We start from the raw sequence: 23,212 nt of genomic DNA, 5'->3' as shown, positions 1-23,212 counted from the left end.
CAAAATTTCCCTGTAATATTTGACTTTTTATACTCGGCCAATGAAGGAATGTTTCAAAGACATACATATTTACGTTGTCATTTGGCAGATGCTCTTATCCAAAGCGACTTAGGAGTCAGTAAATACAGCAAAACAAATGTAGGCCACTGGCAAAACAGAACCATGTACAGTAATTGTAGCATAGCCAACAGTGCCTTTGAATCAGGACTTTTAAGTTTATATGCACCTTAGAACGGGGAGCTATCAAGTGATAAAATGGCAAAGCAAGCAGAGAAAGGATTTAGACACGGAAAATGGTGTTTGATATGGTGGAGCAGTGGTTAGCGCGGTCGCCTCACAGCAAGAAGATCCTGGGTTCGAGCCCCAGGGTAGTCCAACCTTGGGGTTCGTCCTCTGTGTGGAGTTTGCATGTTCTCCCCGTGTCTGTGTGGGTTTCCTCCGGGTGCTCCGGTTTCTTCCCCCAGTCCAAACACATGCAGGTCAGATGACTTGGCCGTACTAAACTGTCCCTAGGTATGAATGTGTGTATATGTGTGTGTGGGGTGGGGGGTTGCAACTATTCCCCAATCCTCTGAAAAATAATAAAAATACATTTTATTTGTGGGCGCCTTTCAGAGCACTCAAGGACACCTTACAGAACACAAAAAACAAGCAACACTATCAGAGCATACAACCAAATCAAGCAGGGTAGACAAAGTTAACACAACAGATAAGTATAAAATCACCATCTGCACAATAGTACTATATATATATATAGATATAGATAGATATTACACATGGCCATTGTAACTAGTTAATGGTCACGCTAATTTGCATATGAAACTGGTCATTGGTTTGGGTCGTTATGCCGCTGTATTGTTTATAAGGGTGGGGTACCTGCAGACACTATTGTTTATAAGGGTGGGGACACCTGCAGTCACTGTATTGTTTATAAGGGTGGGGATACCTGCAGTCACTGTATTGTTTATAAGGGTGGGGGCACCTGCAGTCAGTCGAGACTGAAGATGTTGCTTATGCTCCTTTTCCACTACATGGTACAGGCTCAACTCGACTCGCCCTTTTTTCGTTTGCCATTACTGGAAAGTACCGGCATTTTGGTAACTTACCACTTTTCAGGTACCACCTTTGTCAAGGTTCCAAAAAAAACTGGAGCGGGTACCAAAATCAATGCAGACATCTGATTGGTCAGAGAAATGCGTCACTGCGTCATCAATGCGCACATGGGATATCATCCTGCATTTTTAAATACCAAAGCGGTGTTATCTTAAAGTACATTTTGAAATTGAAAACCAGGTGTCACTAAGATGACCTGCTACACTGAAGGGGTACTATTACAGTAATGTAAAACGACACTGCGAATCGAGCTGAGCCGGTACCATGTAGTGGAAATGGGGCATTAGATGAGTGATGAAACGTTTCTCTCCAGATGAACTGACTCACTTTCTGTGACCTCAGTTCTGACAAAAAGTAAACTGGGTGCACATAACTTCATCCAGCAGCACCAGTCCGCGACTGGACTGGACACGGAGAGATGCTGGTAAGTAGTGTTCATTTGTGTTGTTTTTTGAACTGGTAGCACATACATCCATATACATCCATTGACCCCCCACCAAAAAAAGTGATTGAGTGCACATCCTGTATGTAGCCCCACACCACGTCCATGCCCTTTACTAAAGTTTTATACATTCAAAACTGTCACCTAAACAGTACAGCCAACATGGCTTTACTGTTTGGTAACTGTTTGGGTAACTGTTGGTAACTAAGCCTCTACTGATGCAGCTAAAATTGACTTCAGAAAACAAGAAGTGCGTTGTTATGACAACAGAGTTCATCATTCACTTCCTCAGTCCAGATCCTGGGCCACGCAGATGAGTCCATGCGACGACTTACTGGTTATGAGTCTGGACGTCACCACTGCCCAAGGTTAATGCTGCTGGGAGGTCACTAAAGAAGAAGAAAGAAGAAAGCCACTTTATTTTGTCACTGTACAGCTTACAATGACATTGTTTTCTGCATTTAACCCATCCTGTTGTGTAGCAGCAGTGCAGGGACCAACTCCACTTCTTTTTCCTATTGCCTGGAACAAATTTATTCATCATCCATTATCCAAACCGCTTATCCTGCTCTCAGGGTCACAGGGATGCTGGAGCCCATCCCAGCAGTTATTGGGCGGCATGTGGGGAGACACCCTGGACAGGCCGCCAGGCCATCACAGGGCCGACACACAGACACACACATACACCTAGGGACAATTTAGTACGGCCGATTCACCTGACCTACATGTCTTTGTGCTGTGAGAGGAGACTGCAGCACCCGGAGGAAACCCACGCAGACACGGGGAGAACATGCTAACTCCACACAGAGGACGGCCCGGGACGACCCCCCCAGGTTGGACAACCCCAGGGCTCGAACCCAGGTCCTTCTTGCTGTGAGCACAATAGCGTAGTGGTTAGCGCAGTCGCCTGTAATACAGTTTAGATCCTTTTCTTACATAGCCCCCTGAGAAATATATTTAAGGAACGACCATTTCCATTAAGCAATAACCACTGTCATCAATATACACTCACTGGCCACTTTATTAGGTACACCTTGCTAGTACCGGGTTGGACCCCCTTTTGCCTTCAGAACTGCCTAAATCCTTCGTGGCATAGATTCAACAAGGTACTGGAAACATTCCTCAGAGTTTGGTCCATATTGACATGATAGCATCACGCAGTTGCTGCAGATTTGTCGGCTGCACATCCATGATGCGAATCTCCCGGTCCACCACATCCCAAAGGTGCTCTATTGGATTGAGATCTGGTGACTGTGGAGGCCATTTGAGTACAGTGAACTCATTGTCATGTTCAAGAAACCAGTCTGAGATGATTCGAGCTTTATGACATGGCGCGTTATCCTGCTGGAAGTAGCCATCAGAAGATGGGAACACTGTGGTCATAAAGGGATGGACATGGTCAGCAACAATACTCAGGTAGGCTGTGGCATTGACACGATGCTCAATTGGTACTAAGGGGCCCAAAGTGTGCCAAGAAAATATCCCCCACACCATTACACCACCACCACCAGCCTGAACCATTGATACAAGGCAGGATGGATCCATGCTTTCATGTTGTTGACGCCAAATTCTGACCCTACCATCCGAATGTCACAGAAATCGAAACTCATCAGACCAGGCAACGTTTTTCCAATCTTCTATTATCCAATTTTGGTGAGCCTGTGCGAATTGTAGCCTCAGTTTCCTGTTCTTAGCTGACAGGAGTGGCACCCGGTGTGGTCTTCTGCTGCTGTAGCCCATCTGCCTCAAGGTTCGATGTGTTGTGCATTCAGAGATGCTCTTCTACATACCTCGGTTGTAATGAGTGGTTATTTGAGTTACTGTTGCCTTTCTATCAGCTCGAACCAGTCTGGCCATTCTCCTCTGACCTCTGGCATCAACAAGGCCTTTTCGCCCACAGAACTGCCGCTCACTGGATATTTTCTCTTTTTCGGACAATTCTCTGTAAACCCTAGAGATGGTTGTGTGTGAAAATCCCAGTAGATCAGCAGTTTCTGAAATACTCAGACCAGCCCGTCTGGCACCAACAACCATGCCACGTTCAAAGTCACTTAAATCACCTTTCTCCCCCATTCTGATGCTCGGTTTGAACTGCAGCAGATCGCCTTGACCATGTCTACATGCCTAAATGCATTGAGTTGCTGCCATGTGATTGGCTGATTAGAAATTTGCGTTAACGAGCAGTTGGACAGGTGTGCCTAATAAAGTGGCCGGTGAGTGTATGTGACTGGTGCAACAGTAAAAAAAATATATATATATATATATTAATATATATATATATATAAAAAGTAAGGAAATGTGTGTTTGGTAGATTATTTCTTTGGTGTAACAATGCTTCTTGGCAATAAATCTTATATCAGGCACCTGGTTGTTAGCACCTGGGGTACCAGAAGCTCAAAACAAGAGTCAATAGCAACAGCAAAATAAGCCGTTTGGCATTGGCAGAGATTTGGCAAATTTTTCATGGGCGGAACCCACATACTCAGCTCTGCTGCTCATCCCAAAAATGCATGTTCCTTACAAATGTGGCCTCATTTAAAAGAGAAATAAACAGGCTTTCCAACGGTATAAGATTTATTGCCAAGAAGCATTGTTACAACAAAGAAATAATCTACCAAACACAAATTTCCTTACTTTTTGTGCTAAATATATATGTAAACCATATGACATATAGGGCTACTAATCGTCATTGATTTAGAGGTGTAGTGACATGCCGCTCCTTAAGGGGCGCACTACGCAACTCGCCAGGGTAGAGACTGCTACACGCAGTCATCATTTTTTTCCCTCTTTTCTTTTTGTGATCATCCTGGAAATTGTGCTCTTGAACCGACGACTGAATTTCATTACACATAGCCTCAGAAAGTTAGAGTATTGACATTTTTGGATTGTGAAGAGTGTTATGTAGAATCAGAATCTCATCTGTGCGCTTAGGAGACGAAGGTGTGTCGAGTTTTAAGTATTTGGAACTCCGGTGAGTAAAGCAGGTTTTGTGCTAGCTTATTGCTAACCACTGAAGGGAAGAGATAACGCTGGGTCATCATATAGCTGTTAAGATACTCTTCATAAAACCAGTCGGGGTTAGAAGAATGTCTAATGGCTGAATAGCCTGGACTTTGGTATGTATTGTATCATAGTTATGAGAATGTTAATGTTTAGAACTCACTTTGGTGCATACTGTATCATTGTGTCATGTTGGATGTTCTAGAAGATAGCTCACGCCAATAGTTAGCTAGTGCTAAGCGCTAGCTTAGTCAGTGAAGCATTGGGGAATTGTGTAGCATCAAAGATGCGTGGCACTTATCCTGTTGACGTTAAAGCCATTCGGTTGAAGTGGTTAGCGCACTTAAATGGCTTGTATTGAGGCTGCACTGTGATTGCACTGATTTTGTGTAACAGAATTATATAGATATGTAGTGATCAAGTAATATTGCAATTTATATGCATGTTAATGGAAAGCATATTGTAAGATGTTCTGAATGAAAAGAAGTTAATGAGATCTCATGTTAGAAACAGATATAGAATGAAATACTTACTATTCTGCACTATTTGTGTAGATTGGTTTTTTTTTTAACTACCAGATAGAATTTGGAAGACTGTGATGGCGAGCCCAGCCCAGTGAGACTGTGGACCATCATAGAGGCGGTGGCCTACCGTAGGATCTGCCCCAGGAAACATCTGATAAGCCTGAATCATTCATCCAGACACCAGATAAGAACTCATACACACTAGCCTATTTCGTCTACCAGGGTAGAAATAGTCATCATTGAAGTATATCCAGTACACTCACGGATCAAGAACTGAACTCTTGGACCAACACATACACTCAAGGACAAGGAACTGAACTTTTCTTTCATCTCAAACTGCTAACACTCATTGAGGATTGTGAGTTGAATGAGGTTTTTTTGGTTTATTATTTTATTTACTTTAAAGCACTCTATTTTGTTTTATTTCAATTATTTTATGTAAAAGTCAGCGTTGTGTATATTTTGCTGTTGTGAGGCAATAAAATTGTCAACTGTTAAACTACACATCAACTCCTCTTGTGAGTTAGTCAAGGCAAACCCCTCACCGAACCTAGTTAGATGTTAGCGCCTTTACTGCTACCCCTAGTTTGCACTGGAGGCGCTACATACACACACACACACACACATATATATATATATATATATATATATATATATATATATATATATATATATATATATATATATATACACACACTACCGTTCAAAAGTTTGGGATCACCCAAACAATTTCGTGTTTTCCATGAAAAGTCACACTTATTCACCACCATATGTTGTGAAATGAATAGAAAATAGAGTCAAGACATTGACAAGGTTAGAAATAATGATTTGTATTTGAAATAAGATTTTTTTTACATCAAACTTTGCTTTCGTCAAAGAATCCTCCATTTGCAGCAATTACAGCATTGCAGACCTTTGGCATTCTAGCTGTTAATTTGTTGAGGTAATCTGGAGAAATTGCACCCCACGCTTCCAGAAGCAGCTCCCACAAGTTGGATTGGTTGGATGGGCACTTCTTTGAGCAGATTGAGTTTCTGGAGCATCACATTTGTGGGGTCAATTAAACGCTCAAAATGGCCAGAAAAAGAGAACTTTCATCTGAAACTCGACAGTCTATTCTTGTTCTTAGAAATGAAGGCTATTCCATGCGAGAAATTGCTAAGAAATTGAAGATTTCCTACACCGGTGTGTACTACTCCCTTCAGAGGACAGCACAAACAGGCTCTAACAGGTACTATTTAATGAAGATGCCAGTTGGGGACCTGTGAGGCGTCTGTTTCTCAAACTAGAGACTCTAATGTACTTATCTTCTTGCTCAGTTGTGCAACGCGGCCTCCCACTTCTTTTTCTACTCTGGTTAGAGCCTGTTTGTGCTGTCCTCTGAAGGGAGTAGTACACACCGGTGTAGGAAATCTTCAATTTCTTAGCAATTTCTCGCATGGAATAGCCTTCATTTCTAAGAACAAGAATAGACTGTCGAGTTTCAGATGAAAGTTCTCTTTTTCTGGCCATTTTGAGCGTTTAATTGACCCCACAAATGTGATGCTCCAGAAACTCAATCTGCTCAAAGAAGTGCCCATCCAACCAATCCAACTTGTGGGAGCTGCTTCTGGAAGTGTGGGGTGCAATTTCTCCAGATTACCTCAACAAATTAACGGCTAGAATGCCAAAGGTCTGCAATGCTGTAATTGCTGCAAATGGAGGATTCTTTGACGAAAGCAAAGTTTGATGTAAAAAAAATCTTATTTCAAATACAAATCATTATTTCTAACCTTGTCAATGTCTTGACTCTATTTTCTATTCATTTCACAACATATGGTGGTGAATAAGTGTGACTTTTCATGGAAAACACAAAATTGTTTGGGTGATCTCAAACTTTTGAACGGTAGTGTATATATATATATATATATACTAGAAGAACCCCGCTACAATGTAGCAGTTTGGTTATCCACCCGTCTAAATCTCCCTCCTCTTCATCCTGCCAGCTAACCGCCTTCCCCTTGCCCCTAAACCCCCCCCCACTCCAACTCCCTCCCCCCAAATGCTCAGAATCATCTGAAATGCCGAGAAAAGTGGTTTTTAGCCATTTTTAGAAAATGTATATTTTGCATAATTATTTTAATTTTCTGCTATTTTTCTGGTCCTCTCTGGAACAATACCTACCACCTCCAAAAAAATTAGGATCATAAGTGCATTTTTGCAAAAATGCATATATTTTACATAATGCCAAAACATTTCTAAGTCCCAGAAAAAATGTTTATATAGGTGAAAAAAATCAAAGATGCTCAGAATCATCTAAAATGCCGAGAAAAGTGGTTTTTAGCCATTTTTAGAAAAGTTCAGATTTTGCATATTTATGCATAATTATGCATAATTTTAATTTTCTGGGATTTTTCCCTTACTCTCTGAGACAATACCTACCACCTCCAAAAAGGATCATAAGTGCTTTAGTTTTCGGTCCCGCTATCTACACTAACACACACTAACACAACACACACACATTCCAAAAATATATGAGTGATATACACACATAGATATGTGCATGCCTGATCATTATTAGAAGTTTCTAGACATGGTTAGACAAATGATGAGGTTTAGCAACACAATGATTTGTTACCAATGAAGCAAGGAAAGGAAGTTTCTGTATCGCCGGCTTATCTTCTCCAGCTGGTACGCTGAAAAAAAAAACACAATAAAATGAAAACACACAGCAGCATAGAGCCAGAGGAAAGAAAGCAGAGACACACCGGGAGCAACAACACTGCCTTGCACTGCTGACCCCCATCATCTGCTGCTTGTGGTCAGCTCATCTTGCCTATAGACCAGGATTGGCTTACCAGGTGCCATGGATAGCCTTGTGTATGCAGGTTTTCATTCCAACCCGACTCCACACCAGCTGATTTCCCTGATACAGTCTTCCTCTTTGGTTGCAGGGTTGCTAATCAGTGAAATCTGCTGTTGTGGAGTCCGGCTAAAATGAAAACCTGCATATCCATGGCTCTCCATGGCACATGGTTAGCCACCGCTGCTATAGACATATCCGTTGTATATTATTGTGCCTGATTTAATTAATTAAATCAAAATCTCGCTTACAGTTTTAAATTAAGTAGCTGTAAAATGGCGTTTATCATTTTTTGAAAGGTGAGGACACTGACATTATTTTGCACATTATTTCCATTTCTTTTCTGATGGATGTTGTAGTTAATATTGCTGGACAGATAACAACAGCCCACATCAGCTCAACGACTAACCAAGATAAGACAGGTAATCACGGCATTTGGGTCATCTTGTCACCACGTATTATATTTACACACCGGTGATGTCGACAAGTAAGATATACTTAATAACACCCATGGGGAAAGTCATCCTATGCATTTAACCCATCCTGGCCGTGCAGCTAGGACCAGTGGGCTGCCATGCGGCGCCCAGGAACCAAGTCCAGTTCTTCTTGCCATGCCTCGGTCAGGGACACAGACAGGGGTCTTACCCCTAAGTCACATGTCTTTGATGGTGGGAGGAAACCGGCGTGCCCAGAGGAAACCCACGCAGACACGGGGAGAACATGCAAACGCCACACAGAAAGGACCTGGTATGGACTGGGGTTTGAATCCAGGACCTTCTTGCTGTAAGGCAACAGTGCTAACCCCTGGGCCACCATGCTGCTTTCGTCCTTTTCTTTTGTCAGTGTCCCTGTACATTAGAAGAGCCGGGAAATGCGGGAAATCCCTACACAACTATACACCCGTGCGCTCATCGCCCATGTTGTTGGGGAACTACACACCAATATCTGGCAAAAATATTTACAGTGGAACTTTCTCTGAAAGCCAGCTGATTGCCACCATGTAAATTTCTCTGGGGTTTACCGATTTCAACTTTTCTTCGCTGTGCTGCCAACTTGCCCTCATGCCCCCAGTGATCCTGTCATGACTACCCAAGTTGTGAACATCTTTCTGGAGGCTGTGCTGCAGGCTAGCAGAATTGTCTCCCGTGTGTCTTCACTGTTGATGTATGTTTTGTGTACTTACGTAACGTATACTTCTCTCCATGACTCCAGTAGCGAGGCTGTGTTTGCAGCTGCCCTGCCCTGTAAGTCACGGCTTCAGATGCTTCCGACACCTCATTCAGCAATTCCAACTCCTGAGACACAAGGAAGAACGAAAAGCTGAAACTTAATTTGGTTCGACAAGCCGGGCTTATGGGGGGAAAGGTTGCTACCGGCTGCACAAGAAATGTCTCTGTTCTACATGTGCACCTACCGTTTTACAGGCCAACAACAGCTCGTGTACCCTCTGGAAAGTGTGCGCCTCTGCACTGAGACTGAGGGCCCCTCTGTTGCAGTAGCCTCGAAGGTCTGCTTCATAGACATGTTTGAAGGCAGCCACCAACTGGCAGAGGTCACAAACTGCCACGCGCAAAGCACAGGGAGAGAAGATGGCAGGACGCTGAGCTTCATCACGCAGGAACTCACACTATGACAAATAGCAGGAGGGAGAAGGAAAGAGCAAAGTATAGCACTCAAATACAATTAACACCATGTAAGTAGATGTATGAAGAAAAAACAATGAATCCCAAATCTCGCACATAAATAATGCATCAGAGAAAGGTGAATAGTTCATCTGGACACAACGTTTATTGAGAGAAACGTTTCATCATCATCATCTAAGTGACCTCTTCAGTCTCAACTGACTGCAGGTATCCCCACCCTTATAAACAATACAGTCGCATAACAAAAACAAAGATTGGTTTCAAATGCAAATTGTCGTGACCATTAACTAGAGTTACAATGGCCATGTTTACTATTCAGAAGATTGGGGAATAGTTGCAATCACAGCATTGTGAGACGGTGACGGATGTACTCCTTAACAGGGAGGAATGTTAGTTTGAACGGGGACTCAAAGAGGCCATCTATGTGAAGAGGGAACAACCATCAGACACTTTTTTCCAAAGTGACGTATATATATGAGTGTTAATACAACACAAGCAAGGATCTAGTCAGGAGACAACAATGCAAGTAAGTGCCAAAAAACTAAGTTGAAGTCCGATAGATGTCAACAGACAGTGCACAAAGGCAATAGATGGGGTGCATAGAAGCAATTTTTTTTTTCATTTTAATACCATCAGGTGTGAAGGTGTTGGCGAAAGAGCTGGGTCTTTAGCTTCTTCTTAAAGATGGAGAGGTACTCAGCGGATCGAATGGAGTTTGGTACCTCGTTCCACCACCGGGGAACTACAGAACAGAAGAGTCTGGCTAGTGACTTAGGGCCCCGTTGTGGTGGAAATGTCAGGTGCCTTTCGTTGGCAGAGTGTAGTGAGCGAGACTGAGTGTAGACCTGAATGAGGGAGTTCAGGTAGGTAAGAGCTGTTTTAGTTGCTTTTTTGTCAGACAGCATCAAGGTTTTGAATTTGATATGGGCAACAACTGTGAGCCAGTGGAGGGATATGAACAAAATGTGCCGTTTTGGGCTGGTTGAAGAAGAAGCGCCGCCGCGTTCTGGATCCTTTGCAGAGGTTATAAAGTGCATGCAGGGAGACCTGCCCGTAAGGAGTTGCAGAAGTCAATGCGTGATATAACAAGAGCCTGTACCAGGAGCTGTGCTGCATGCTCAGACAGGTAGTGTCTAATTTTCCTGATGTTGTAAAGGACAAATCGGCACGAACAAGCAATCGAGGTCATGTGAACCTTAAAGGTTAGTTGGTCATCAATCATGACACCCAGGTTTTGGGCAAACTGTGGGCATGAGTTGGGTTGATCGGACCTGGATATTGTTGTAAGGAGGGACTAGCTGGGATGACAAGGAGCTCAGTCTTAGACAGGTTAAGCTGAAGGTGGCATTCTTTCATCCATGCAAAGATATCAGCAAGGCATGACGATATTCAAGCCGAGACTATGAGTTCATCTGGCAGGAATGATAGGAAGAGCTGGGTATTGTCAGCATAGCAATGGTATGCGAAACCATGGGAGCGGACGGTGGCACCAAGTGAGGAGGTGTATATTGAGAAGGGGACCGAGCACTGACTCTTGAGATACCCCTGTGTAGGGATGTAACGGTTACCGGTTTAATGATTAACCGCGGTAAAATTCCCGACGGTTAGTATTACCGTTTCAAATTTTAATTATCGTTAAAACTGTGTTTGATTACCGCGCTTTGAAAACCTCACGGTAAATACTGTCCAGCATAGTCTCTCAGACACAGGTGCGCAGGCGCAGAATGCAACGTGGGTTTGTTTTGCCTCAATGAAACATGGAAGGCACAGGCAGTGACGGCGCTCGGGAGATTTTTTCGCCTACTAAGAGGACTAAGTCTGAAGTGTGGTCGTATTTTGGTTTTTATAAGAGTGCTGAGAGAAAACTGATCGAAGATGGTTACCCTGTCTGCAGAACATGCAGAAAGAAAATCGCTGCGAAAGGGGGCAACACTTCTAATCTTGAGTCATCTCCGTGACCACCATCCACAACTTTACAGCGAATGCAAGATAAGTTAACTTTTAGCTGAATGCCTGATGTGGGGACGTCGGAATGGGAGAAGATGTCATGGTTTGCATGTCTAACTTGCTAATAGCTTGTCAATAATGTAAACTTGAGCTTTCATGCTACCAAACGTTACTCTTTGTGAGGGCCGACGGTCCGTTCCACTGGCTAAAGTTAGCTACTCGTGCCACTGGCTAAAGTTAGCTACTCGTGCGTAGTACGTTCTTAAGGAAAAGCAAGGAAAAAACCTCCACAGGACTCCGGTGTAAAAAGATAACAAAACGAAAATGTATTCCGGTTCCACAGCGAAATCTTCATACAGGAGTAATCAAATTATAATTTCCTAAATTATAACTAAGGCTGGCTATTACTGCCACGTTATTACTACGGCTACGGTAAGAAAACTGTATAGCTTCAGTCTCCAAAATCACCGCCGACTCAACACTCACAAATCTAGACGCTTCCTGGTTCACGTACGCAAGAAATTTGCGATCTTCTTAAAGTGACAGTAGCCCTAATGTTCAGCATGAGCACTGAGCTAAATAAAACTGTTTCATATGCGTATCTATACCAAAACAGCATTCCTAATGCAGATTATATCCAAAGCTATCAATGTAAACATTATAAACATTATTTAAAGTAACTAAGAAAGGCACGAACTGAGAAAGCCTCTTGGATGAGAGGTGAAACGTCTTCACAGATATATACCAAGTCCAGTTGCACTTGATTCAACTCCTTTGGATAACCATGACCTGGATGAAGGAGAACATTCACAGACAATGTGAATAAATGTCTTTTTGGTTGCTGTTTTCTTATTTGCAATGTGCACAAAGTGCAGTTACCTCTCATGGCCACATGGTGACATCTTTAATGCACATTTGTATGGTTTTTTTCATATGTTTACATAAGGAATGTTATTATTTTATTTATTTTTATTATTTTAATGTTTATGCAAACAAAAAGTGCATAGTGCTGCTAATTTTATTTGTGGGTTTCAAAATAAAACTTGGTGAAATGATTTCCGTGTGTGTATCAGTACTTTTTGAACATTTTCAGCACATTTTAACAATACCGCGATAATAATAACCGTGATAATTTTGGTCACTATAATCGTGATATGAAATTTTCATACCGTTACATCTCTACCCCTATGGATAAGCCGTGCGGTTTGGACACTTCCCCCTTCCAAGATAGTCTAAAAGATCTCCCTGAGAGGTAGGACATGAACCAACAGAGGGCAGATCCTGAGATACCAACTCAGTGAGTGTGGAGAGGAGGATTTGGTGGTTAACCATGTCAAAGGCAGCTGACAGATCTAGCAACGATAAAGCTGAGGACTGACTGGCAGCTCTAGCCAAACGCAGTGATTCTATTACCAACAGGAGCGCAGTCTCGGTAGTGACCCTGCTTAAAGCCAGACTGATTCGGATCATACAGATTGTTCTCAGAAAGTAATTCAGAGACTTGGTTAAAGACCGTGCACAAGTATTTTTTAAAGAAAGGGTAAGAGTGAAACTGGTCTGTACTTTTCAACCTGGGCTGGGTTGAGTGTAGGTTTTTTGAGCAGCGGGGTGACCCGAGTTTGCTTAAATGCGGTGGGGAACAGACCCATTGTAAGCGAGGAGTTCATGATGTGTGTGACTGCGAGGTTAAGTGCAGGGGAAATGGTCTGTAGGAGGTTGGATGGTATCGTGTCCAGTGGACAGGCGGTGGGACGAGAGTCCAGCAGAAGCTTAGAGACTTCCTCCCTGGTCAGGGGGGAGAATAAGGTGAGTGAGGCACTGTTAGCTGGCAGTGGCAGACAGAGTTGGTCAGGCACAGAGAACTGGTTAGTGATCTGGTCCCTTTGCCCAACAACATCAGGCAAAGGGACTGCCGATGGAAACTAGCCTATTAGCTAACTCAGGTACATTTACATTTGTTTCAAATGTTGTTTAATGTACATTGTCCCCTCCCAAATAAACGTTTAAACTAAACTGGTGGCAGAAACCTTATCAGTCAAGTACAAGGCGAACATGTCAGGAGTAAGCAGAGTGGAAGTTGGAGGAGGAGGCAGACTGAGGAGTGAGTTAAAAGCAAAAAACATTTTTAGAGCATCAGTGGTGCCACAGATCTTGTTCTGATAGTAAGTGGTCTTAGCTGTTTTAAGTTGGAGGAGAACGATGCTAGGAGATACTGATAGTCACTGAGGTCTGAAATCTGTGGTTTTACGCCATTTTTCTCTGCCGAATTGAGCCCCTCCCTTTGCTCTCTGATGACCTCAGCGAGCCATGGACTGGGGGGGGGGGGGGCATTACAAGCAGGTTTGGACGCGCGAGGGCAGAGATTGTTACGAGAGGAGGCTAGTGAGGAACAGAGTGTGTCTGTAGCCTCGTTGACAGGGAGTGAAGAGAATTCATTATGAGGAGGCATGGAAGCCAAGACCTTATTGGAGAGCTGGGTTGGTGTAAGGGACCAGAAGTTTCAGCGGAAGGAGACTCTGTGGAGGAACGTGAGAATGTTCCAGTAAGGAGGCTGTAATTTAAAGAAGGGGTCTAAGAGATGTAGGGGGGTGACAGTCAGATTTGCCGTGGAGCAGTTCCGAGTCAAAATCAGATCAAGAGTATTGCCCACTTTGTGTGTGGGAGATGTGGGGACCTGTCTGAGCTCAAAGGACGACAAAAGAGATAGGAAGTCAGTCGCTTGGGTTTTTTCAGTAAGGCTACTCATGTCTCCCATGACAATCAGTGGTGTGTCATCATCAAAAATGGCTGAGAGTCCCACTGGGGACCGGGGTTCGTACCTCGGCCTTGTCAGATCCGACTATGGCCTGATTCGATGAAGCAGCAATAATTGGCAACGCTGTCTTCGGGAGGGGGGTGGAGTCGGCTTGTGTTCGTCACATGAATGCGTCTCTGTGTGTGTCGGAAAAAGCAGTGTTTCGGGCTGGATTCGCCTTGTCACAGAAGTGGCGAGGCGTCTCCTTCAAGACTGCCGGCCGTAGAGATGCTGTTGGCGAACGCATGCAGTACGAGGGTGGGTGTTTGAACTAGAATAGGGAGCAATTGGCCACTAAATTGGGAGAAAATCAGAAGAAAAAAAATGACTGAGAGTAACATGTCTAGTTTGACTATGAAGTTCCCCAGTTGACACCCTGGTGGTGGTATATGACAACCACAAATAGCTTAACAAGAGCAGTAACCATTACAGCAACAGCAACAACTGTCACCATCCTACAATGCTGTGATTTCAACCATTCCCCAATCCTCTGTGAATAGTACACATGGCCATTGAAGCTTTAGTTAATGGTCACGCCAGTTTGCATATGGTTTCGGTCGTTATTGTCACCGTATTGTTTATAAGTGTGGGGATAACTGCAGTCAGTTTAGACTGAAGAGGTCACTTAGATGAGTGATGAAACATCTCTCGAAAGCAATGAATTTCTCTCTAAATTGTAAAGCGCTTTGAGTGGTCAGTAGACTAGAAAATTCATTCATTCATCCATCTTCAGCCGCTTCTCCTTGGTCGGGCCGCGGTGGCAGCAAGCTAAGTAGGGCACTCCAGACATCTCTCTCCCCAGCAATGCCCTCCAGCTCCCCTGGGGGATCCCAAGGCGTTGCTAGGCCAGATTGGACATGTAGTCCCTCCAAAGGAACGCGCCCAGGAGGCATCCTAATCACATGCCCAAACCACCTCAACTGGGAAACTGGGGGAATAGCGTGATCCTCCCACGCACTATGTCCCCCTGGCGAAACTCCTCACTGTCAGGTGAAAAGAAGCGGCTGGTGACTCCACGCGTATCAGAGAAGGCATGTGGTAGTCTGCAGCCTTCCTCGGATCGGCAGAGGGGGTGGAGCAGTGCCCGGGACAGCTCGGAAGAGTGGGGTAATTGGCCAAGTAATATTGGAGGGAAAATGGGGAAAAAAATCCCAAAAAAAAAATTGCTTTAGAAAGACCAAGTCAGAGTCCAGACCTTAACCTGATTGAGATGCTGTGGCATGACCTGAAGAGGTATGTTTCTGCAAGAAATCTCAAATATTGGTTAACTGAAAATGGTTAACTGAAATGATCTAAAATTTCTCCTCAACGTTGTACAAGTCTGATCAGCAGCTGCAGGAAACATTTGGTGGAGGTTATTGCTGCTAAAGGAGGTTTTACCAGTTATGAAATACAAGGGTTCACATACTTTTCCAGCCTGGACCATGAATGAGTAAATGTGTTCAATAAAGACATGAAAAGTATAATTGTGTGTTATTATAATTTTAGGCAGAATTGTGTTTATCTATTATGACCGTGACAAAGAGTCGACCACATTTAATGAGTAATTAATAGAGAAATCCAGGTAATTCCAAAGCATTCACAAAGTTTTTATTGCAACTGTGAATGTTTGTTGCAGTATTCATCCTGCCAGGTAAAAAATTTGGTCACACTTTATTTTAGGGGGTCGGAAATTACCTAGTAATAAGGTATTAATTATCACGTAATTTCTTAGAAATAAAGTTGAAATTACCTTGTAATTTGGGTTAGGGTTAGCTGTAAAATTACCTGTAAAAACTACCGCTTTATTACCAGGAAATTACTAGGTAGTTTCCGACCCCCTAAAATAGTGTTACCAAAAATTTCAGTAGCGGTATACAGAAACTAGAGTGTCTCCAACCATGGTAAAGATGACAGTATTATGTAACCTGACACCAAGGTCCAGATAGATAATTTGAGGGCTTAAAGTCACAGATTTCATCTTTAAATATTGCTGACGTAACCAGCCATCCACACGAACTTACATCTGAATATAGCTGCTCCAATGCTGTCTGGGTAGACTGCAGAAGGGCTGCAACATCAGCAGCCTCTTCCCTACTTGACTTGTGAAATGACTTCTCACACTTAGGTAAAGTCCTAGGGAGAATAAAATGGAAACAGAAAGGGCAGTACTAAAACTCAATCACTGTAGTGTACAGTCATTCAAATTCCTACAGGGAGGTGTTGTCCTGTTTTCCCGTCTGCATTAAAAATGAGCTATTAAATGGAATTAAATGGCTGTCACATTGCATTGTATGCAACAAGCGGTTCATTTACACTCATATTTCTTGCTTCCGTCGTAACATTTGAACTGATAAGCCCGTTGCACCGGTGATGTCACCACCAAACTTGAGCAGCATACATGCCTGGGGCTTTTAAAAATTGGATTGAGAAAGTCAAGATGAGAGGCATATCTATTAGCTGGCTTGTGACATAATTGGTATCTAATCAAAACACATCCAGCACTGTGAAAACATATATGAATCAGTAGGGTTGGGCCAAAATTCCGATTCCAAATGAATGGTTAAGAAATTAAAATTTCGATTCTGCCTATTGGTTCCTAAATAAATTTCCCTCGCGCTAAAGTTAGTTTCAGTTTCCGTGGTGGCGGCATGCAGCTTCCGTAGTTTCCGCCTCCGCAAATTAAATGTGCACCATCATGGATCAGAGCAAGCGGCGGTCGAAAGTGTAGCTTCATTTTGCCTTGAAAAATGAAGGGTTGGCACAGTGCAACGCCTGTGGCAAAATTAATTCGTGCAAGGGAAGACGCACAACAAATATGGCCAAACACTTTCGCCTAAATGGTGTACAAATTAACCAGTGTACTGTGATTGACACGTTGCGCCGGTCTCCATCTCCTGCCTTGGCGTCGTCTTCAGCCAACCCTGAGCAAACAGCAAGCAGCACCTTGTCGCAATAGGGTGGGTGAAAATTAATAAAGTTTGTCTTATTCGCAACAGCGAGACAGTAAGCAACTTATACATGAGCGAATTGCTTTAAACTATGCAAATATTGAAATGTGTTTTTTTTTTCAGTGCTGAACGCTCGCGTACACAGCCTGAGAAGGCTGATATGCTCATTTTTCTAAACAAGAACTGTTTCTAATTTAAGGAGTTTAATGGAGTGAGTGTGACTGTGTCTTTACTTCTTTATCTTCATGTATGAAGACAGTTGTTGTAAATGTAAATATAAGAATGAGACATTCACATGAATGATCTGTTCTTAAAACAGAATGGCTTGTATAAAGTTCTTTTTTTTTTAAATAAAATTTTCTTCTGTGAAATAAAGAGTGTCAGGAGGGATTTGTGACAGAAGGGTACCAGCAAGAGTTAAAGGGAAGGTTTACAAGATGGTTGTGAGACCAGCTATGTTATATGGTTTGGAGAGAGTGGCACTGACGAAAAGACAGGAGGAGGAGCTGGAGGTGGCAGAGTTGAAGATGATAAGATTTTCACTGGGAGTAACGAAGGACAGGATTAGGAACGATTATATTAGAGGGACAGCTCAAGTTGGACGGTTTGGAGACAAAGCAAGAGAGGCAAGATTGAGATGGTTTGGACATGTGTGGAGGAGAGATGCTGGGTATATTGGGAGAAGAATACTGAATATGGAGCTGCCAGGAAAGAGGAAAAAAGGAAGGCCAAAGAGGAGGTTTATGGATGTGGTGAGGGAGGACATGCAGGTGGCTGGTGTGACAGAGGAAGATGCAGAAGATAGGAAGAAATGGAAACGGATGATCCGCTGTGGCGACCCCTAAGGGGAGCAGCCGAAAGTAGTAGTAGTAGTAGTCTCTTCTGTGAAATAAGCATGTGACCTGTTTTGACACCGCCTCTCAAAGAACCGGAATCGAGAATCGTTAAGAACTGGAATAAAAAAAAAAAAAGCAGAATCGGAATCAGAATCGTTAAAATCCAAATGATGCCCAACCCTATGAATCAGGGCATATAGAGGAATTCATGTACCTGCAAGGGCAGCAGAATGGTTTGATCAGGATAAGCAAGAAAGACATAATTTGTCTTTATGAGTCCTTAGGGACAGAAGGAAATGACACAAATAGCAGCTGAAAAGTGCTAGACACAAAACACTGCACCACAATTTCTTCTCACTTCTCTTCTCATGGAGCCATGATGCAATCATCATGTGAGCACAAGACTGGAATTCTTTAGTGGATGTAGTTCTTTTGTGCGATGCCATTACTAAACAGATGGCTATTTGAATGTCACTAACAGCACACATGTTCATGTGGAAAAATGAATGAATGTTCAAGCTGTGTAGAGCAATTTTCAAAAATTCACCAGTGGTAAACTGAACAATAACTATCTTTTAACACAGCCAGCAGAGGGTATAGTTGTCCTCTCCGCCTTTAGTTCTGTTTTAGATTCTTATGTAATCAAAAGACAAAAAGAAGTATGTACCTAAAGTCAGTAGGCCAGGGGTCCAGTGAGGGACTTAGCATGTGTGTGAGGTGGGGGCGATTCTCATCAGAGCAGAGTTCACTCAGTAGTCTATCTTCATCCATTGCACCTTCAGCAGATGGCCCACTACATGGCACCACAGTTAAGAGCTGTTCCAAGAACTGAAGCTGTCGATGAGGGCCTGCACGGCCCTGGGATGGAGACAGAGGAGGAAACAATGTGTGGTGGCGAAACAGAACATTTAACGTTGTGGCAATCACCATCAATAGTAGAAAGATATCCTCAACAACACAAACATAAGAGATAAGTATAATACAGACGGCCGCCCATCCATTCTTCTTTAATGAACCCGATAGCAGCTTTAGACAATTTCTCTCACCCCAATCAGATCCAAGTCATCTGCTTTGCACAGCATCAACTCCTGCCCAAGCATAACAATTGCTGAAAAAAGGAAAGAAAACAGATCACACTATGTCAGCAGGTCAGAGATGTTAAAGAAACAAGACTGACAAAAAAAACAACTTTGCACATATTGTCTACCACTCTCATTTAAACATAAAAGGAAATCTACAATCTGATTATAATGAAGAAAGTTATAGACCTTAAAAACATCATACCTTTAGTTACTACATCCTGATCTTTGGATGTCATCTTTAAATTGATGTTGGGATTGATGCTGTAAAGCAATATGGGAGTAAGCAAGATGGCATTGGTTTGTAATGAGATCAGTGGCGGCTGGTGCGAAAAGTTTTTTTTGGGGGGGTGCACAATTCACCTTGGCGCAGCACACCTGACAGCTGCTTTAATGTCCACACAGTGACAGAGTTATTAACAGAGACAATGAAGCCTATAGATTTTATCAGGGTTCACAGACGGTGGATGATTGACAGTGGAGACGAGGCATCGTGGTGAGTGTGAACATGATTGACAGCCTTGAGAATAGTCCAATCACATTATATCAAAAACCATTAAAATAGCAATTCGCTAAAATAGCAATTCGCTGTCAGGGGTGCGCAGAACTGCACTCCCTGGAAAATCTGAAGAAACCAATCAGACAGCAGCCTCAGGTCACCTGCTGGCCACAAGTTTGAGGGCTTATATAAGGTATGGTTTGGCAGCGCCCCTCACCCAGGAAGTGCATGTATTCAGACAGGAAGTATATGTATTCAGACAGGAAGTGCATGTATTCAGACAGAAATGAACCAAACACCATTTGGAACCAATATTTAGTGGCTGCCGACAGGCGCCCACAGACTGAAAAACACGTATTTCATAATCATTTGCATTATACAACTAAATTACATTTAACGTGTCCAAGTAGATTTTCATCTCTTGATATTTGAAGGGGGCGGCGCCCGAGCGCCCTCTACTGGCCGGCCGCCACTGAACGGGAGACACGTCAGTGTGCGTTTTGCGGACACCGGGGTAAACGCGTTGGATACGTTAGCCTACCTGCTGCAGATCCAAGCCAGTATGTCCATGCGGCTCTGAGACGGCGTGCAGAGCAACTCCTGCATGCTGGCAGCTTCTCGTAGGTACAAGCCTTCCACCGCGGGGCAGCACGCGGCCTGCAGCACAACACGCACGGGGCGGACGTTAAGCTCCACGCGCCACAACAAGCTGGACACCAGCAGCCCCGGCGTCCTCCAGCAGGCACGCAAGCAAGCAACGACGCAATACACAAAATACGAATAAATACATCACATAAACTGAATGAAAATAACAACATGGCATAGGGCGTTGACAGACCAAGCTGAAAACCAAACGTAACGGGCCCGCCTGAAAAGACGGGTTTTAAGAGCCGCTTAAATCAGCCCCAAGACCCGGCGACGCCAAAGCGGCGGCCCGGTTTAGACACTTAACCCTCGCCACGTGTCAATCACAACCAAACCTTTAGCTCGCCCGGAGGTTCGTGTTCGTGTGGCGTTTTAACTTATTTACCTGCAAGGTGGCGTAGACTTGCCGGGCGAGCCGCTCCGCTTTCGGATCACCCGCCATTTTCCACATCCACCGCAATGGGGAGGGGAAGTGACGTATGAGGTCCGCGCACGAAAAGCCGCCGGCTAAACGTCGCTCTTATTGGTCTGCGGCCTGCGTGTAAAAAAAATAAAAAAGACACTCGTTTCAAGACTCGGGTTTGGACGCACTGGACCGAACTAGACTTTTTAAAATGGGCAAACACAATACAGGCAGATGTGACTACTGTGGCAAACACAATACAGGCAGATGTGAATACTGTGGCAAACACAATACAGGCAGATGTGACCGCTGTGGCAAACACAATACAGGCAGATGTGACCACTGTGACAAACACAATACAGGCAGATGTGACCACTGTGTTAAACACAATACAGGCAGATGTGACCACTGTGGCAAACACAATACAGGCAGATGTGACCACTGTGGCAAACACAATACAGGCAGATGTGACCACTGTGGCAAACACAATACAGGTAGATGTGACCACTGTGGCAAACACAATAGAGGTAGATGTGACCACTGTGGCAAACACAATACAGGCAGATGTGACCACTGTGGCAAACACAATACAGGCAGATGTGACTACAAAGTTTGTTGCAAGAAGAAAGAGGTATCTTTCTTCTTGCAAGTTTCTTCTTCTTATGACATATTATCAGAAGTATGAGGCAGAAAGAAGGCGTCTGACTCAAAAACTCAGGAAAATCAATCAATCAGTCATAAAAGCACAATTTGATTTAGTAGATATTCTACAGAAGAACTCAACTGAGTGTCATAAATCTTGTTTCAGTTTCCTATAGTAACTAATTTAATCAAGAAGATTTGAGGGGTTTTTTGTTGTTTGTTTTGGGGGGTTTTTGGAAGGGAATAGTGTAAAAAATAATAAACATTCTGATCCACACTCCATACCAGCTGGTGGCGGAAATGCACCAATTCGTTGTTTGCCACCCGCCAAATAACACCAGGAAGAAGAAGAAGAGAAAGGTGGGGGGCGGTACGTCACGTCGCCGGGCAACACTGGCCTGTAAACAAATGAAAGTGAACGGGGGCGCGGCGGGTTTCTGAATGAAGAACTGAAGTTTAGATTTGGCTTATTTTCCTTGGTTCATATTTATAGAGACGTCCCGATATAATCTAGTGTAGCTACATGAAATGAACAAAGTTTTTCCACATTGTGGAAAAAGCCTCTGTCTACCTCCCATCATTTTATCTTTTCTTCTTCTGTCTACCTCCCCATCATTTTAGCTTTTCTTCTTCTGTCTACCTTCCCATCATTTGAGCTTTTCTTCTTCTGTCTACCTTCCCATCATTTTAGCTTTTCTTCTTCTGTCTACTTCCCCATCATTTGAGCTTTTCTTCTGTCTACCTCCCCATCATTTGAGCTTTTCTTCTTCTGTCTACCTCCCCATCATTTTAGCTTTCCTTCTTCTGTCTACCTTCCCATAATTTCAGCTTTTCTTCTTCTTTCTACCTTCCCATCGTTTTAACTGTTCTTCTATCTACCTCCCCATCATTTTACTGTTCTTCTGTCTACCTCCCCATCATTTTAACTGTTCTTCTGTCTACCTCCCCATCATTTTAACTGTTCTTCTGTCTACCTCCCCATCATTTTAACTTTTTCTTGTGCCCCAGGCACGAACACAGCCCATTTCCTTTGAAATACTAAAAAAAAAAATCTAAATAGTGCATCTTTAAGTACTAATAATTAAGCATCATCGAGAAAAATTGAACAAAATCACTAAGTACATATCAAATAGCGAGACATTGGCAGTCAGTCCGCTTACTATATTTTATAGCAGTGAAAGGATACAGATATACTCCAAAAGACACAATTACAGACAGTTATAAGAGGAAATAAGATAAACCTTAATTGTTCACCAGAAGGGAAATTCAAGTTACAGCAGTATAACATATTTACATGATATGGTAAGATATAGTACAGTATGAATAATATGGAATATATAAGTAATTAGCATTCAGTAAGATGTGGTAGAGTAGCAGCAGTAGTAGTAGTAGTGGTAGTAGTGGTAGTACAACACTCTATAGTATAGTACAGCAGTATGGCATGTTATTATTAATAGCCTATAATACACCTAATACTATAGTAGTGATACTGTAGTGGTTATGGGATACATAATTCCCCTTATTGAGCTTGTAGGAACGTTTGTTTACAGCTGCTGTTTTCTCGGTTCGGGTTTACAGTGGTACACTTCCGCTGCGCGGGTTTTAACCCTCCAATATAATATTAGGTTCATCATAGTCAGTAGTATATGTAGTGTTATAGTATTATAATATAGTAAATATATTAAATAAAGTAACACAAAAGATACAGAGCGGGGGGTATCAATATGAAAAAAATAAACGAGTAAATGAATAAATAGTGGTTAAATCAAAATAGACTAATTAGCGTTTATAATTTCTCCTAATTTACCTGAGAGTTAGGAGTTTTTGCAACCTTTTAATTAAAAGTAACTTATAACTAACACTAACAGAGTTT

The 23,212-nt window shown here is 42.9% G+C and overlaps 1 protein-coding gene across 1 annotated transcript; it reads right to left on the bottom strand.

The window, feature by feature from the left end:
- Window positions 1-41: 41 nt before the first annotated feature.
- Window positions 42-20,744, bottom strand: haus7 (HAUS augmin-like complex, subunit 7). Its single transcript, XM_056274445.1, has 10 exons — window positions 20,680-20,744; window positions 20,191-20,306; window positions 19,356-19,414; window positions 19,118-19,179; window positions 18,739-18,929; window positions 16,309-16,420; window positions 9,336-9,548; window positions 9,105-9,216; window positions 7,697-7,754; window positions 42-1,944 (listed from the first exon to the last, which is right to left on the bottom strand). Exons 1-10 carry the CDS (start codon window positions 20,734-20,736, stop codon window positions 1,887-1,889), a joined length of 1,038 nt encoding a protein of 345 aa, XP_056130420.1. The 5' UTR covers window positions 20,737-20,744; the 3' UTR covers window positions 42-1,886.
- Between the last annotated feature and the right edge of the window lie 2,468 nt (window positions 20,745-23,212).

Source organism: Lampris incognitus, chromosome 2, assembly GCF_029633865.1.
Source record: "Lampris incognitus isolate fLamInc1 chromosome 2, fLamInc1.hap2, whole genome shotgun sequence".
Taxonomy (NCBI): domain Eukaryota; kingdom Metazoa; phylum Chordata; class Actinopteri; order Lampriformes; family Lampridae; genus Lampris; species Lampris incognitus.
Note: the sequence above shows the minus strand (reverse complement) of the source record. Positions and strands in the feature narration are given on the sequence as shown.

Bases quoted from the DNA above. Each gene is read 5' to 3' on its own strand.
- haus7 (XM_056274445.1), bottom strand. From the start codon at position 20,736: ATGGCGGGTGATCCGAAAGCGGAGCGGCTCGCCCGGCAAGTCTACGCC. The intron at 19,180-19,355 runs GTATGATGTTTT...TCCTTTTTTCAG, and splicing joins TCAGGATGTAGTAACTAAAG to CAATTGTTATGCTTGGGCAG. The intron at 9,217-9,335 runs GTAGGTGCACAT...CTTGTGTCTCAG, and splicing joins TGTTGTTGGCCTGTAAAACG to GAGTTGGAATTGCTGAATGA.